Below are 15,707 nucleotides of genomic sequence, written 5' to 3' on the forward strand. Positions count from 1 at the left end.
ACTGAAATCCATGACTTGGTGGTAGGGTCAGGACACAACTGACAACACCCGCCCATCTTGGAACCCTGCTGCCTCCCAGTGTGGAAGGAGAGGGCTGTTTCTCGCGTGTCCTCTCTGTCCCCAAAGAGACCAACATCGGCTTTTCCAGAATTCAGCAGTAGCTAGGTTACCATGGTAATGCCCATTATCCTTGCCTAACAGGAGATGAATCAGGAGCTAAAAATAGGCCTCCAGAGTGGGTGGGTGGATGGACGGACGGATGGACGGACAGATAGACGGACAGGTGGACAGGTCGACGACCGGATGGGTATAGGTGGACGGAGGGAGGGAGGGAAGGCTGGACGGACGGACGTGTTGTTGGACAGACGGCTGGACGGACCGGTGGATGAGCGAGGAGGGGGGAGGGCCTAGATTTAGGGTCAGAACAGCTGGTTTCTCCTAGACAAGCTGTTGCTGGGGAAATCTCAATCGGACACCCCCCCCTCCACAGGGCTGGGTGGCTTTGGCAGGGGGCGCTCCCAACAGCGAATTGCATGGTGGGTCCGTGTAAAGCTGAGTTGCTGGTTAAAGGCACCCAGGTCCCTGCCGGGTAGCCTCTCCCCACCTGAGCCGGGAAGGCAGATTTCAGGTGGTGGACCACAGGAGGCCGAGGAGTGGCCCCTCAGCGTGTGGGGGCAGTCGCTGCAGCCCTGGCCCTTCCTTGGGTGGAGCACTACCTCCTGCCACCCTTGCACTCCTGAGAGAACAGGAGACTGTCCCCATGTGGGGGTGGGAGGGGGCCGACCCACCTGCCTCACTCCTCCAGGGGGGTGCAGTGCTCTGCTGCAAGGGTAGGGAGGCCAGAGCGGCCACAGCAAAGGCACAGACTGCTCGAGGATGAAATGACACTTTATTATGCTCAGCTCCCAGCCACAGACCCCACAGATTCCGGCGCAGAGGTGGGAGCGAGCAAGGAGCAGGAGGAATCTTGGCTGTGGGTCTGGGGTCTGGGGGCATCTCGGGGTCTCCTCCACAACTGGAGGGCAGCCTGGCGTCCCTCTTCAGTGGAGGTCAGGTGCAAAGCAGAAATGCCCCAATCCCCAAGCGCCCTCAGGAATCCCTTCTCTGCATGGTTCCAGACCGGCCTGGTGGGGGCAGGGCCAGGCTTGGGGGGGCCACCACCAGCACCCCCACACCTTCAGCACCTGTTTTGGGGATCACCAGGCCTGGATTTGTTCATCCTTCAGCCCTGGGGATCCAGGTCTGGTCTAGGCAGCAGGCTCACAGGACCATAGGGGTGGGTGGGGGTAGGCACAGGAGGGCTCTGGAAGGCGGGGGCGGGGGGTGTAGGGGGGAGCTAAGGGACCTCGAGGGTGCTGGCGACAGAGCGTGGCTGCACTCCCGGCGGCCCGGCGGTCTCCGGGGGGCCGGCCTCCCGGTCGTGGGCGCCGCCGCCTCTGGGAGGCAGCTCCCTGTAGCTGTAGTACTCCACCAGCTGCCGGGGCACCTCGGCTAGCACGCACTTGGCCAGCGCCGCCGGGGACGCCTTCAGAGTGGGGACAGCGGGGTTACAGCTGGGCACCCTCCGTGCCCTCCAGCCCCCAGCCCATCACAGCCCAGCCTCATCCTCTGGAGGTGGGGCTCCATCCTCTAGGGGTAGTGGACTCTGTCCCACAGCTGACCAGTAAGTCTCCCGGTGGCCAGGAGAGCCCTCGTAGGGGACCCAGACCCGAGAAGACGAGGCTGCAGTGCCCCCCGGGCCTGTCCCGCATGGCACCTGCACGCATGTGGCCCTGCCTCCCAACCCAGGCACCGAGGGCAAGTCTGAGGCAGGAAGGAGGTGGGCGCCCCTTCCCCCATAAAACCCCGTGAGTGTGTCCACGGGTCATGAATTTCCCTCCTGTATCTCACAAAGGGTCTGAAGGTGCCTGGGGAGCCCGCTGTGCTGCCCTCTCTCCCATGTGTGAGTTCAGTATTTTCATAATAGGAAGGTTTCCAGGTGCTTCCTGCTCCGGGGGGCAGGCAGGCCCTGGACAGCCCCCCGCCCCAGCACTCACGCTCTTGAGCTCCCGGAAGGGCACAAACTGCACGATGTCGCGGAGAGCCGGCTCGCCCCGCGGGGAGCGCAGGACGCCGTCATCCCCGTCCAGGGTCTGCATGTCTGTGAAGTCGGCGTTGCCCACCCCCACGATGATGATGGACATAGGCAGATGGGAGGCGCGCACGATGGCTTCCCGCGTGTCGGCCATGTCGGTCACCACACCGTCGGTCAGGACCAGCAGGATGTAGTATTGCTGAGGGCACAGGCACAGGGTGGGCAGGGCGGCCCCGCCCCCTCCTCAGGCCCCCCGGGGTCGCCTGGGGACCCTTGAGGACAGTATCTTACCCCCAGGCAGCTGCAAGTCCCCCAGCCCGCTCCCCTCCCCATAGACTGCCTGGTGGCCGCAGCAGGCCTCGGGCGCCGGCGGGGTTGAGGCTTCTCGGGAACTGTCGTGGAAGTGTCACACATGACAACCACAGGGCGTCGTGGGCTCACTTCCTGGGCTGGGTGCTTCCCCCACTCCCAACCTGGCCTGCCTCTACCTCGATCCCATGGAGCCTGGGTCCAAACCCGAGTCTGAAGCCTGAGAAGGAGAGACCTGTGGGCTCTCGGTAGGCGGGGACTCCTGCACCCTGAAGGGACCCCAGGATCCGAGGAAGTTCTGAGAAAGGACGCCCTCCGCCCAGCCTGGCCAGGCGCTGGGGACAGATAGGGACTTGTCGCAAATAAAAGTCTGTTTCTTTTGTTAAAAAAAAACAAAAACAGGGCTTGGGGTGGCTGAGTGGCTCGGTCAGGTGAGCATCTGACTCTTGGTTTCAGCTCAGGTCATGACCTCAGGGCTGTGAGAGTGAGCCCCGTGTCAGGCTCCGTGCTGGGCATAGAGTCTGCTGGAGAGTCTCTGCCCCTCACTCACCCCTGCCACCGCATTCTCTCTCTCTCTCTCAAAAAAAAAAAAAACCTGAAAAAACAAAAAAAAAATAGGGCAGCTGGCTGGTTCAGGCATGCAACTCTTGATCTCAGGGTCGTGAGTTCAAGCCCCACATTGGGTGTAGAGATTACTTACAAAATAAAATCTTTAAAAAATAAACACAAAAAATCCCCCAAGATGGCACCTGGTTGGCTGCCGTTAGGCGTCTGCCTTCCGCTCGGGTCATGGTCCCAGGGTCCTGGGATCGAGCCCCGCATCAGGCTCTCTGCTCAGCGGGGAGCCTGTTTCCCCCTGCCCCACTCCCTCTGCTTGTGTGCCCTTTCTCGGTGTGTCTTTGTCAAGTAAATCAAAAAATAAAATCTTTTTTAAAAATCCCAGAAAACAGAACTACTAAGAATCAGTATAAAAAACCCGGACAAGAGGAAATAGAAAGGAGAAAAAAGAAGACCCTGACCCAGTGGGCACCGACACGGCGACACCACGTGACGGAAAGACCAGTGGGCACCCAACAAGGTCACCTTTGCCTAGAGGCCCCAACCACCCCCTCCCCACCTCCCCCTCCCCCTCTGAGCCCCAGACCCATGGGAGGTGTGACCGGGGCAGTCTGAGGACCCCGGCTGGACCCAGCTCCCAGCCCCGGGGACATGGCCCTGCCCTCCTCGGGAAAGCCCTCACGCCCTCCTCCTGCCCCTCCGACTAGGTCCAGGGCAACCTCAGCTCTGCTACTCAAACACGGAGCTCCGTTGCCGTGAGCACGGGGCCTCCCTGGACTGGGGAATGGGTGACTGTGGTCCGGCCCCAGGAAACCATGTGTGACTTGGGATGAAGTGACGCCGCTTTCCTTCAGACAGAAAGAGACAGGAAAGGTTGGGTGGGGAGCACGGAGGAGTAGGTCCCAGGTCAGCCTGAGCGCCTGCCCACCGTGCCAACACTGCTCTGCAGGAAGCAAGCTGAGAGCCCACAGAAACCCCTATTGGAGGGCACCCTGGTGACGACGGGGGCTCGGAGCACCAGGGAGGACAGAGGCAGACACGAGTGCCTCCTGCGGACCCCCCCCACCTCTGTTTACAGGATCCAGAAGTCAAGACTGGGGTGAATGTTCCTAAGCATCCCGGCAGCAGCCTCGAGACCTGGAGACCCTGCAGGACACCCCCTCCACCAGCCGGACAGCAGGGGAAGGCGGGGACACAGCCACCAATCACACGGGGGCCATTTCGCCCCAGTCCTGCCGCTACAGCCATCAGGACTGCATTAGCTGGCCGGACGTGTGTGCTACCGAGAGATGTCCCGTTGGCTGTTCCGACAGCGAGGGAACTGCTGTGGTCTTTTAGGTGTGCTCACGGCACGGTGGCTCTGTTTTCTCTCTTCTAGAGGTTTATACTGACATTTACAGATGAAATTATGTGTCTAGGATGTGCTTCAAAATCATATGGGAGGGTGCCTGCCGCCCTTGATTCTCGATTGGGTCCTGTGCCAGAAATAGCCGTGCTATGGGGTTATCACTGGAGAAGTGAATGTAATTGGAACGTATTCTATAAATTCAGTGAAACAACTGTATCTCCATTACATTTCCTGACGTTGATACTTGTGTTGTGTTTGTGTCAGAGAATGCACAGATAGCAGGAAACACAGCAAAGCCTTAGGAAATCACAGGGCGAGGTGCTGCAGGCAGCCCTGGTGTCGGGGCCGCTGTGCCTAGGCGAGAGAGCATAAACCGTGGGGTGGCCCCAACAGGGTGAGGGGCCATCCAGGCGGCTGGAGTCTGGATGATGGCAAGTCCCAAGGACAGAGCGAAGCTGAGGGGCCCTACAGGTCAGGAGACCCGGGCGCCAGGCAGATCCAGCGACCAGAGCCAAATGTAGACACACGTGGAAGGGGGTTGAGATCAGAAGGGCCTCCTTCAGCGCCCTGGGCTTGGGCACAGAATCCTTGCTGCTGGGGGGCATCGGGAGGTTGGCAGCTAGCTCTCCAACGCTTCCGAAGTCCCAGGAACACACACATGTGAGGGGAGGGGGGAGAGCAGGGAAGGAGGAGAGGCTCGGGAGGAAGCGGGAAGCAAGTCCGAGTCCGGTGAGCCCGGGTGAAGGCGGACCCCCCTTCTGCAAATGTGGGCTCTTTTACAAAATAGTTAAAGCAACGGACCATTGGGCACACAGAAGCACAAACAACCCACAAACATGTGGAAAAGGTAAAGCAGGGGGTGCCTGGGGGCTCCGGCAGTGAGGCGTCTGCCTCCCCCGCGGGCCGTGACCCCAGGTCCAGTCCTGAGTCCGGCCCGCGCTCAGCAGGGACCCTGCTTCGCCCTCGGACTCTCCCCTCACTCCTCTCTCTCTCATAAATAAGCAAAATATTTAAAAATAAAAGGAAAGCAAAAAGTAAAGCAGATTGAAATCTTCAGCACAATATTATTTGTGAAAAATATAGAAACAAAAAAGTGATATTCGCGCAGCAGACAGCGGCCTGTAGGGTTAGGGTTCCGGGCAAACCCGCGCCCGGGGGTGTGGCCCCCTGGGGGTGAGGACACCTGTGCCTCTAGGGGGGCTTTGGGGCCCTCCTGCAGCCCTCAGCGCCCCCAGCTCTGCGCCTCCCTGACCTCCGTGCCCCCCACACCGCGGCAGGCGCCACCGTCCCCTGCACCCAGTGCCCGCAGCACGGCCCGCCCCGGTACCTACGGAGGCCTCCCCGCTGCGCTCCTCCGCCGCGGCCATGCGGGCCACCTTGGAGATGATGGGGGCCACGTTGGTGGGGCCGTAGAGCTGGACCCTGGGCAGGCAGTTCTGGTAGGCCTCCACCACACCCTGGATTCCTGCGGGGGAAGGAGGGTGAGCCCGGCCCGGGGCACCCCCAACCCAGGCCCGCCTCAGGCCTTACCTTCACACTCATCGTCCTCAGGGTTGAAGTTGATGGCGAAGTCGTGGGACACCTGGGTGGACGCAGAGGCACTGTCAGCTTGGCTACCCGTCCAGGAACCCCCCCACTTCCTGGGAGAGGTAGGTTTGCAGCCCCTGGGGCCCCTGTGGGGACAGAGCCTCGTGGAGGGAGGCACCCGGGAGAGGGGGCAGGCAGCCAGCCCTCAGCCCCTACAGCCAGGGCGTCGGAGTCGCGTACACCAACACAACCCCCCCGCCCCCGCCACCATGTTCTGCTCTTCGCCATTGGGAGATTCCAGACTCATCCCCCTTCTCCTGACAGAGACACAGACTTTTCTTGAGTTCTCCAGAGGTCACTGGTGCTAGGTGACCAAGGTCAGTCCCTCTGGCTGGAAGCTCAGGGTCGCTGGGTTCCCAGTACTGGGAGGACCCAGGACAGCTTCTGCTGGGGACAAGCAGCATGGCCCAGGAGGCCCCAGCAGGGGGAGGGGGGTGGGGTCCCGGGCCCCAGGCCCTCCTACCTCATACTTGGGAGGAATTCGGGCTCCAAAGCCCAAAGCAGAAAACCTCTTGTCGCTGGAAGAGAGGCGGCCGCATCACACAGGGTCCACGGTTTCCCTGGGAGTGGGGTGCTTTGGGACGACACCCACCAGAGCCGGGACACCCATTCCGCCACTTCCCTGGGTGGCCGGCCCTGCTCTGAACCACACTGGGGCGGGGACACGGAGGCACAGGGCCTTGAGGAAGACACCCAGCCTCCAGACAGGAACAGAGCCAACTCCAAGCCTGGGGCCAGAGCCTGACCCTGGGAAGCCCTGGCCTCCTGTCTTTGGGACCTCAGCTCTCTGCCACCCACCCCCTTACAGAGGGGTCTACCCCTCCTTGGCCTCAGTTTACTGGTCTGTCAAGTGGGCCACCCTCCATGTTTGTGTGAAGGGCGAGGGGGACCATGTGAGGAAAGGCCAGCCCCACCTCAGCACATGGGGGATTCTGAGCTTCCTCTTCTTCCTCAGGGGGCCGGACTGCCCGTGGGAATCAGCCACGCAGGGACGCCCGGGGCTGGCCTGTGCAGCAAGCCCCGCCTACCGCGGCCCAGACGCCGCTAGCCTTCCTTGGGCCGGTGGATACAGCCATGATGCCTGCTCCCTGGGCCCAAAACTGAGCTGGAGGAAGGGGGCCGGGGAGGCCGGGAGGTGGGGGCCGCACCTGTCGTAGTCTTGGCAGATCTCCCCCACGGCCAGCAGAGCCTGGAGGTACTCGTTGGGCTGGAAGGGGTTGATGTAGTGCAGAGAGCAGCTGTTGCGGGGGTCCCCGTTGGAGGCCGTGAAGTCGATGGCCACCTGCAGAGACCCTGGCTCCTGAGCCGAGGCCCCTCCCCCTGCGGGTGGCACCCAGAATCCGGCAGGAGGGCCCAGCTCTGTGATGGTGTGGAGGACAGAGGGCGACCTGGGCTGGGCATCCCAGCACACAGGGACGGCGCTTGGACCCTCAGGAGGAAACCAGCCCCCCCCAGGGGACACCATCCCTGAGCCCACAGCACAGGTCCCATGGACCCACGACCCTGGGTCAGGGGCGGTGGGGGGGACCCAAGGCCAAGACCAGGCCCACCTGTCTCTGCGGCCGCCCTGCCTGGGCTGGGGTCCCCTGTGCCACCCCTGCCCCTGCCCCTGCTGGGACACTTCCCTTAGGCCCCTCTGGCTGCTGCTCGCCAGCGACATGAACCCACACGTCCACAAAGGAGCAAGGAGGTGACACAAAGCCTCTCCAGGCCAGGCCACCGCAGCTTGGTCTTGGGGCCTCTGGTGTTGTTGCTCGCAGAAACAAGTGTCGTTCTGCTCCTTCTCACATGTCTTCGTGTCACTGCTTCTGGGGGGGCTGAGTCTTGCTCCAGCCCCTCCCGGGGGGAACCTCTGTGCCCAGAGCCCAGGCAGGGGGGAGTGAGCCCTCCAGACCTTGCAGAAGGGCCTTAGTCCACCCACATACGCACATGGACCCCCATCCGTCTGCCCTGGGGACACTGGGGAGGGCGCCCAGGCTCTGTGTGGCGGGGTGGGGAGTGGGGGTCCCGGGCACGCACCGTGAAGTGGATCTGACAGCCGCCCATGATGTAGTCCAGGAACGAGTGAACCCTGTAGAACTTCCAGGCAGGGGCGTCGGCAGGGCCCACCCAGGGCACCCCACGCCCAGACGTGGCCTGGATCCCCAGGCACCCACCTTCCAGGGTAGCTGCCTGGGGTGGCCTGACCTCCAGCGTCCCCCCAACTTCCCTTCTCAGACTCCTCCTGCCCTCCATCCCTCCCCCAAGGACTGGAGACCCTGGGTCTCTGGGGTTGGGGGCCTTTGAGGGTCCATCTGATAAGGGGGACTCCCAGGGAAAGCGTGCCCCTGCCTGTTGGCTCTCTGCAGAGTTTAGATAGGTGCAGGTCCCTGACCCACGGGGGGTGAGTGGGGGCCGCAGCTCACCTTCAGGTCTGCCAAGATCACCACCCCAGAGTTCTTGTAATGACGCTTCTTCTGCTTGTACTTGGCGTTCACACAGTCCCACTGGGCCTGGGGGACAGGGATAGGCAGAGACACCCCCCCAGAGCACCAGTACCCAACACCCACCGTGAGGGGGCAGGGGGCCTCAAAACCCCAACCCTGGACAGCGTTTTTCCAGTGGTGACAAGGTGACTGGTGTCCCCGTCTGGCCACCTGGCCGGCGTGGTGGTCAGTCTTCTCAGGGCCAGCGCTCTGCCTGCCCACGTGGCTCCTCCTCAAGAACCTTTTGCCAACTGGCACTTTTACCCAGTTTCCGCCCTGTTCTCAGGCAGGGAGGAGGAGGGGGCCCGGCTCACCTGGTGCTCCCGGAAAGCTTTCTGCATCTCCTCAAAGGTGGTGGAGAACTCCCCGATGAAATCGTGCTTTCCGCGGGAGTCATGATCCCAGACGAGGCACTGGGGAGCCCAGGCCCCCTCAGCCTGCCTGCCCGCCAGGGCCCCCTGCAGCAGCCCCCCCACCCCCAGCCCCACCCCACCCGGCCCGCAGGCCCCACCTTCAGAGGCCGCGTCTCCTCGCAGCAGCAGAGGTTACACAGGGACACCTTGAAGGGCTCCCACACGGGGCTGAGGTCGTTCTTCACCACCTGGGGACGGGCGGGGGGCAGGCTGACGGGTGCTGCTCCCGGAACCACCACCAGAGCGTCCCACATTCCTGGGCCACCTGGAACCCCTGCTCTTTAAATAGCCTCCTTTTTTTTTTTTCTTAAACACAGATTAATTTATCTCAAGAGGAAACCGTGTCTCATTGCGCTAACCTCAGCTGCAAGCAGGACAAGGAAACACAGCTGTGGGTTCCAGCGACAGGCCTGGTCTGGGGCTCCCTGCTGGGGGGGAGGTGGGCGCTGGGAGGGCACGGGGGAGGGACTGGGCTGGCTCCTGGCCCTGTCCTCGCGTTCCTGTCCCCAGAGCACTGCAGTGGACGTCAGGGAGCCCTCACCTCCGTCCTGTACACCAGCTGCTCGCTCTGATCGTCGTTGACCCGGTAAAGCTCCAGGAAGGGGTCTGACTTACTGAAGAGGTCCTGAAGACGCGGGGGCCATGCTCATTGAACGGACCGGGAGCAGCCTCGGCCTGGCTCTGCCGCTTCCCCGCCTGCTCTCCACCCCCACGGAGCCTCCACCTCCTAGGCTATGAAATGAGGGCAGGAGCCTCTCGGAGGGGAACAGAGGCCTTGCTCTCCCCTCTCGAGCCTTCACTGGCTCCCCAGTACCCTTCCCGGAACTCTCAGTCCTAGGCCCACCCTCTCTCCGGCCAAGCTAAAGGCCCTCAGCTGCTGTCCTCGCTCCTCGTCCCCAGGCTCCAATCTCCCAGGCCAGGGGAGGCAGCAGGAGACGCCTTCCAGCAGGTCAGACCCTGGCCCGTGTGCTCCCACCCCATGGGAGAGTCGGCAGAGTCAGGCTCAGAGCCCATCCCTCCACTGTCTGGATGGCAGCCTCCCCACGCACGTGACCCCATCGTTGAACAGAGATTTCAGGAAGGGGCCCAGCCCTCAGGAAGAACTCAGCTATGAGCCGGGGCAGGGACAGCAGGGACAGGAGCAGCCTGCCCGGGGCCCCTCCCGGCTCCCAGCAAAGCTTCTTTCCCTGAGGCTGATCTGTCTGGAGAGGTTCTGAAGGGGGATGGTGGAGCTAGGGCTGGGCTGTCATCCCGGCCAACCCCCCTAGCCCGGGCACCCAGCACGCACCTTGTCGTCCAGCTTCCGGGCCCTGAAGGACAGCTCCACGTAGCCGTTGTTCCCGGAGATGTCCTCAGCGATCACCTGGGGAGGGAAGCCAGAGCGTCGTGGAGCTCCGGGACCTCCGAAGGCAGCCTGGGGCCTTGACCCTCCCTCTTCCAGGATGCGCCTCTCCAAGCCAGGAGCAGGAAGGAGGGGGTGTGCGGGGGGCAGTGGCCGGGGGGGCGTGGGGGAGGCGGGCAGCCTCACCGTGATGGTGGACTTGCCGGCGTTCCGGCCGAACTTGAGCAGCAGTGCACGAGTCATCTTTTTCTGGGCCACAATCTGGAAGTCAGAACAGTCAGGGAGGGGTCAGCTCTTGCCCCCTGGGGACCCTGACCCTGCCTTCAGTTGCCCTGGGCAGCCCGGCTCAGTCAAACCTGAGCCCCAGGGCCCCACAGCCCTGGGCCCTCTCTGGAGACGCTTGGCCACCTGATGGATGTCCCTCTGTGCGGCTGTGACCCCCGGCTCAGTTGGGGGCCCTCTGGTCCACGGCTTCCGGAGCCCACCCATCGCCCATGCACTGGGGGAGGACGAGGCAGAAGCAGCTCCCGCACCCCAGGCCGGACGCGCGCCCGGTTCCTCCGCGGCCCCTGCTGGTCCCCAGGCGGGAGGTGCTTCAAGCCCCTGAGCACCGTGAGGCCAAGGGGGTTCCCGGGCCTGCCCTGGGCTTCCCGGCTGCGCGGAAGGTGGCAGAGGGCTCGAGAGCGAGAACGGAGACACCAAGCCAGCTCCCCACCACCCCGCGAGTTCACACAGACAGTGCTGCTCCCTGGACATCCGTGGCGCTCACCCTCCTTGTGGACCCGTCCCCACCCCTGCCCACCTGGGCCTCTGCCTCCTCCTCACCGGGCCCTCATTCGGACCCACAGAGCCCTAGCCGGGGCCGGTGAGCTGACCCCCGGAAGCTGTGTCCGGCGCTCAGGGGGGTGGGCGCCCTGGTCTGCAGAAGGGGTCGGTCGGTGAGGACAGCCCCTCACAGCCCCCAAAGGCTCCCGACTTGGTAGGGACTCCCCCCACCGCAGGCCCGGGAAGACCTGTCACCGTGGTGACCGAACGCTGCCCCCCGCGGCACTCACCTAGCCCCAGGTCTGTGGGAGCAGAGCTGAGTCCGCACAGCAGACAGGATATTCCCATATTCCCAACCCTCACACGCTCGTGGGGCTGCCAGCTCCCAGCTCCCAGCTCCCCAGCACGAGCATATGGGACCCTTCCCGGCCCACACAGGCTAAGAGGTGGGAGGGGGAGGGAGGCCACGACCCGAGCCTCCTGGGCTCTACCACTGGTAGGCTCCACTTCTGGGTCTAACCTATGAGGAAAAGCAGGATGGCTGGTTTGTGAACCCGTTAAGGTCCATTAGCGCTTTCTTCTCTGTCCCCAACCACCCCAAGGTGGGCCAATGCCGGGAGTTGCAGGCAGAGCTCAGCGACGTGCTCCAGGTCCTGGATTTACAGGCAGGGGCCATACCTCGAGCCCTGATGGCAGCCGGCCCGGCGAGTCCGCGGATGGGCGGCTCCAAGGAGCTTCTCAGTGTCTAAAGTAAAGTTCCCCTGTCTACCTAGACATGCGTGTGCCCATACCTGCTTTCTGTGTGTCCAAGCACGCTCTGTACCCTCATCTGTGGACCTGTGCCCATGTGTGCATGTATGTCTGTGCACACATGGCAACACACGAGTGTCTACGCCTGTGTCTGGGGTGTGCACTATCTTCTCCCACGCTCAAGAAGTGCAGGTGGGAAGCCACCAGCGGGGGAGTCCTGCTCTGCCGACGTGCCCGCCCTTAATCTCAGTGCTGTCATCTGTAAAATGGGGGACCAGCTCCGAACCAGACAGCAACGGGGATGAGTCACGCAGACATCATGTTGGGTAAAAGAAACCGGATGCAAATGGGAACACACCGTGTGCTTCATGAACAGGAAGTTCTAGAACAGGCCAGGCTTGCAAGAGTTGGCTGGAGACGAGGGGGGTGGGGGGGTTAAGACATCTCCCGTGGGAGCTGGGAGATGGTCAGGCACACAGGTACCTACACTGGTCGGCAGCCACCGTGAGCTCTGCACCCAGGACTGCACATCAGTCAAACTGGAAGGGAAGCACCATCCCTCACGACCGAGGGGGAGGGAGGCGGCTGGACGAGCCCGGCACAGAGCCGGCCAGCCAGCGCCCTCCTGCGCTGCTAAGGGAAGAGCTATGGGACAGGACATCATCCCAGGGCCGCAAACGGCGTCCCTCTGGCCCTCTGGGGACAGCAGCCCTCGACGGGCCGGTCCGTCTGCCGCGGGGAGAGACAGGGTGCTTTCGCGCGACAACGTGGAAGGGCCGCCTCAGGTCACGAAAGTGGAGAAAGCCGGTGCAGAACGGAATGTGGTTTGTGTTGTTAAAACACACACACGGAGAGAAAAAATACACCCATTTCCTCACGTGAGAGCACAGAACCCGGGGACAGGCAAGAGGCAGGAGTTTCATACCACGGCTTTCCAGAGGTTGGATTACAGGACTGCTTTACCAGTTCAAAATTACATAAGTTTAAAACTCACTAATAAGGGATTTTTAAGAGCAGGCACTCTGGAGACAGGCAGAGCGGAACGCTCATCCCAGAGGGAGCTCCGAGGTACCGTGGTCGGCTCTCAGTCAGGCCGTCCCCATGCCGCCTCCCGCCAGCCCTCAGCGCTGGCCCAGGTACGCCTCCCCCCACCCGGGCCTCTCCTCCTGAGGGGACAGGTGCCCACCTGTCCCAAGGTGCACTCCATGCCCCCCAGGAAATCATCATCCTGACAGCCAAGGCTGCAGGGTCCGTGGGTATCATAGACCTCGAAGCGTAGCTTCTGGACCTCCTCGAAGTAGTAGTCGAGCGTGAAGACCTTGGAGAACACGGGGTGCAGGCTGCTTCTGACGACCTCCGTTCTGTCCACCTGCAGACAGCCCCGGCTGAGCAGGCCCCTCAGGAGCGCTGTGTTCCCCCCATGCACTCCCCGGGCCCTGGGCACCCAGCTCGGACCCACCTGCCCTCATGTGTTTCTGGCGAACTCGAGTGCAGGCCATGCCCTGGGGAGACACCCCTCCCCACCAACCCACACTCCAATCCTCAGGATTTCAGTTGCTGCGGGGCTGCCGGGAGCCTCAAGCACCCCCACCCTGAAAGAAAGGCCCTCAGCCCTCGCGAGACCTAGGCTGCAGCTTCTCTGCCTCTGCTTATGTCGGGCCCACCACAGCCCACTCTATCCCTGTCACAGTTGGGGAAACTGAGGCTCAGAGAGGGAATGCATCCTGTGCAAAAGCAGTGCAAGTGAGGAACACCGTTGGCTTAGAATCCTGGGCCGGGCGAACCCTAAGTGGAGCTCTCCCCAACTAGGTAGACTGGGAGACTGGGGCAGGGTACACGTCCCCCTGGGTTCAGCTCTCTCCTCCACCTGAGGCCCCCCTACACCCCTAAAGCACAATCCAGGCAGGGGAGGTAGATTTGCCATCCTCCAGGGTCTGCAAACTCCCACACCATCAGACGGAGGGTCTGGGTGGACCACCTCCCCTCCAGGGACATCAGCACTCGGGCTCAGACAAAACAAGCCCCCCTCACAGAGCCTCCCAATGTCCCCATCACCACAAACACACTGGGCTGAGGTGGCCCTTCCCTTCCTAGTTTGATGACCTTTAGGGTTCAGTCCCAGGAGGCTGCCAGTCAGGAGAAAGCAAGGAACAGTGCAAGGTCACAGCCCGTGGGGGAGCAGAGCGGGTCTGGGGCGGGCCGCCCATGGAGCCTCCAGGACTCTGTGCCCCTCACAGGCCGGGGCCCAGCCTGTCTGCCGCCCCCTGCCAGGTCTCCAGCAGGGACCACCGGGGTCTCCCCCTCCCCCTCTGCCCCACCACCCCACCCAGGCCCCCCTGCACTGCCACCACAGCCAGCCTGGGGAGGGACGCCTCAGTTCCACCACAGCTTCAACCCAGCCTCTCCCGCCCAGGTCAGGCACTTCTCGACCTTTCCAGGTGAGGCACAGGTCTCGCTGAGAGCACTTGGCACGGCCTAGAGTACCCTGAGCTATGGCCATGACAGGCCCACAGGAAGGGTGGGGCTGAGGCGTGACAAGGGGGGGCGGGCTGCGCAGGCACCCCGGCGACCCCCGGGACCCGAGAGTTTCAGAGGGAGAAACAGGTCGTGGAGCTCACAAACCAGACCCCAGCTGTCCCATCCTGGCCACAAGTGCTGGGCTGAGCCTGGAGGCTCGTGCTAGCATCAGCCACAAGAGCACCGGCCAGCGACAGGCTGGGAGCCCCCCAGGGCTGGTGAGATACCAAGTCTGCAGCTCGCCAGTGCCCAGCCTCAGCCAGCCGCTCCCCTCACCCAGCAGCCCTGCCTGGTCGTCCTCGCTCCCACTCAGGGTTCCGAGGTGTGGGTGCCTCCGCCTGGTGGGTGAGGACCCGGAGAGCAGTGGCCCTCCTGGTTGCCCCCCAGGCCACAGGGGACCTGTGAGCCCAGGTCAACCCCGCGTCCCCCATCGGGCACACCACGCTCTCCGGTTCCCCCCACTCCCTTCTGCCGGCCTTAGTCAAGCCCCCTGCCAGCACCTCAAGCCTGGGAGCCTCACTCCAGCACCCAACCCCCACCTGGGGGCCTGCCCCTGTCCCTGGGGTTGCTCTCCTTCTCTCTACCTGGGGCTCCTCTCCATGGCCTCCAGTCCAGCCCCCCCAACTCCTGGACACCGATACCTAGACCTCGGAACCTCAGCCCGACCCTGCCCTGCACCCTGCCCACCTCCTCTCTGGGTCCCCACTCAGCACCTGCGGGAGGGGGGACCCGGGCGCGCCCCCCCCCCCGCCCCTACCTGCACCCACTGGCTCTGGGACTGCAGCAGCAGCACCACGCTGGGGTCGGACTTGGTGAGCGGGTCGCGGTCCAGCAGGTGCCGGCAGCTGAGCCGCAGCTCCACCTTGGAGGCGCGGGGCGCGGGCAGCACTCCGGGGGGCGCCGCCGCCCTGCGCTCCGGGCCCGCGCTCATGCTCCCGGCGCCGCGCTCGGGGGCCCGGCCGGGCGCGCTGAGGGGCCGCTGCCCGGTGCGCACCGCCGCCGCGTCGGGAACGATGGCCGGGCCAGGCGTGGCCGCGCTTCCCCGCGCCGCCGCCACACGTGGCTCCTGCGGCCGCCGCCACGCGGGGACTGCAGAAGGGTGGCCAGGGAGGGGGGACAGGGGAGGGGACGGTGGAAGGGGCGAAGCCCGGGAGGGGGCGGGCAGAGGAGCGAGAGCCGGGGAGGGGCGGGGCCCGGGAGGGGCGCGGGCGCGGAGCGGTCTGCGCTGGGCCGGAGCGGCTCTCGGTCCGGCTTCGCCCCTCGGGGCTGCCCGGCTTTGGCAGGGCTCCAAGTCCCCCCACCCGCGGAGCTGGGGCCGAGAGGCTTGGGGCGGGCCCAGGCAGACCCTCCCGGGCTGTCCGAGCCCTGCCGGCCCTCTGGGCAGCCTCAGCACCCCTCCCCGGGGTGCCCCCGGGCCGGGGAGTGGCCGTGCAGAGCCGCCAGGCCCTTTGGCGATTTGAGGGGGCCACTGGACCCCCAGTTCAGCACCAGATCTCCGTGTGCCTCCCCAATTCTCTTGGAACCAGTCTCGAGGGGCCGTTTGTCAATCAACAAGCGTTTCACAGGCGCCTGCTGTGGG

At 63.9% G+C, this 15,707-nt stretch overlaps 1 protein-coding gene across 5 annotated transcripts; it reads right to left on the bottom strand.

Moving 5' to 3' along the window:
- Positions 1 to 870: 870 nt before the first annotated feature.
- On the bottom strand, positions 871 to 15,346 carry CPNE7 (copine 7). Of its 5 annotated transcripts, none has more exons than XM_059152578.1 (15): positions 14,886 to 15,279; positions 12,798 to 12,980; positions 10,283 to 10,357; positions 10,043 to 10,117; positions 9,296 to 9,379; positions 8,853 to 8,942; positions 8,656 to 8,754; positions 8,282 to 8,368; positions 7,896 to 7,955; positions 7,025 to 7,728; positions 6,340 to 6,394; positions 5,820 to 5,871; positions 5,621 to 5,754; positions 2,037 to 2,273; positions 871 to 1,525 (listed from the first exon to the last, which is right to left on the bottom strand). In XM_059152578.1, exons 1-15 carry the CDS (start codon positions 15,057 to 15,059, stop codon positions 1,337 to 1,339), a joined length of 2,298 nt encoding a protein of 765 aa, XP_059008561.1. In that variant the 5' UTR covers positions 15,060 to 15,279; the 3' UTR covers positions 871 to 1,336. The 5 variants fall into 5 exon arrangements, 4 of the variants coding, with proteins under 4 accessions (XP_059008561.1, XP_059008562.1, XP_059008564.1 ...); XM_059152579.1 differs by having other exon boundaries at positions 7,025 to 7,158; positions 14,886 to 15,258; XR_009348763.1 differs by lacking the exon at positions 5,621 to 5,754 and having other exon boundaries at positions 1,388 to 1,525; positions 14,886 to 15,346.
- Positions 15,347 to 15,707: the final 361 nt, after the last annotated feature.

The sequence above is a fragment of the Mustela lutreola genome, chromosome 16 (genome assembly GCF_030435805.1).
Source record: "Mustela lutreola isolate mMusLut2 chromosome 16, mMusLut2.pri, whole genome shotgun sequence".
NCBI lineage: Eukaryota > Metazoa > Chordata > Mammalia > Carnivora > Mustelidae > Mustela > Mustela lutreola.

What these genes read in the sequence shown, in the direction of transcription:
- CPNE7 (XM_059152578.1), bottom strand. Translation starts at nt 15,059, where the DNA reads ATGAGCGCGGGCCCGGAGCGCAGGGCGGCGGCGCCCCCCGGAGTGCTG. An exon ending in AAGCTTTCCGGGAGCACCAG is followed by an intron (nt 8,369 to 8,655) that starts GTGAGCCGGGCC and finishes CCTGTCCCCCAG; the next exon opens with GCCCAGTGGGACTGTGTGAA. An exon ending in CCTTCCGGGAGCTCAAGAGC is followed by an intron (nt 1,526 to 2,036) that starts GTGAGTGCTGGG and finishes CCCACTCTGAAG; the next exon opens with GCGTCCCCGGCGGCGCTGGC.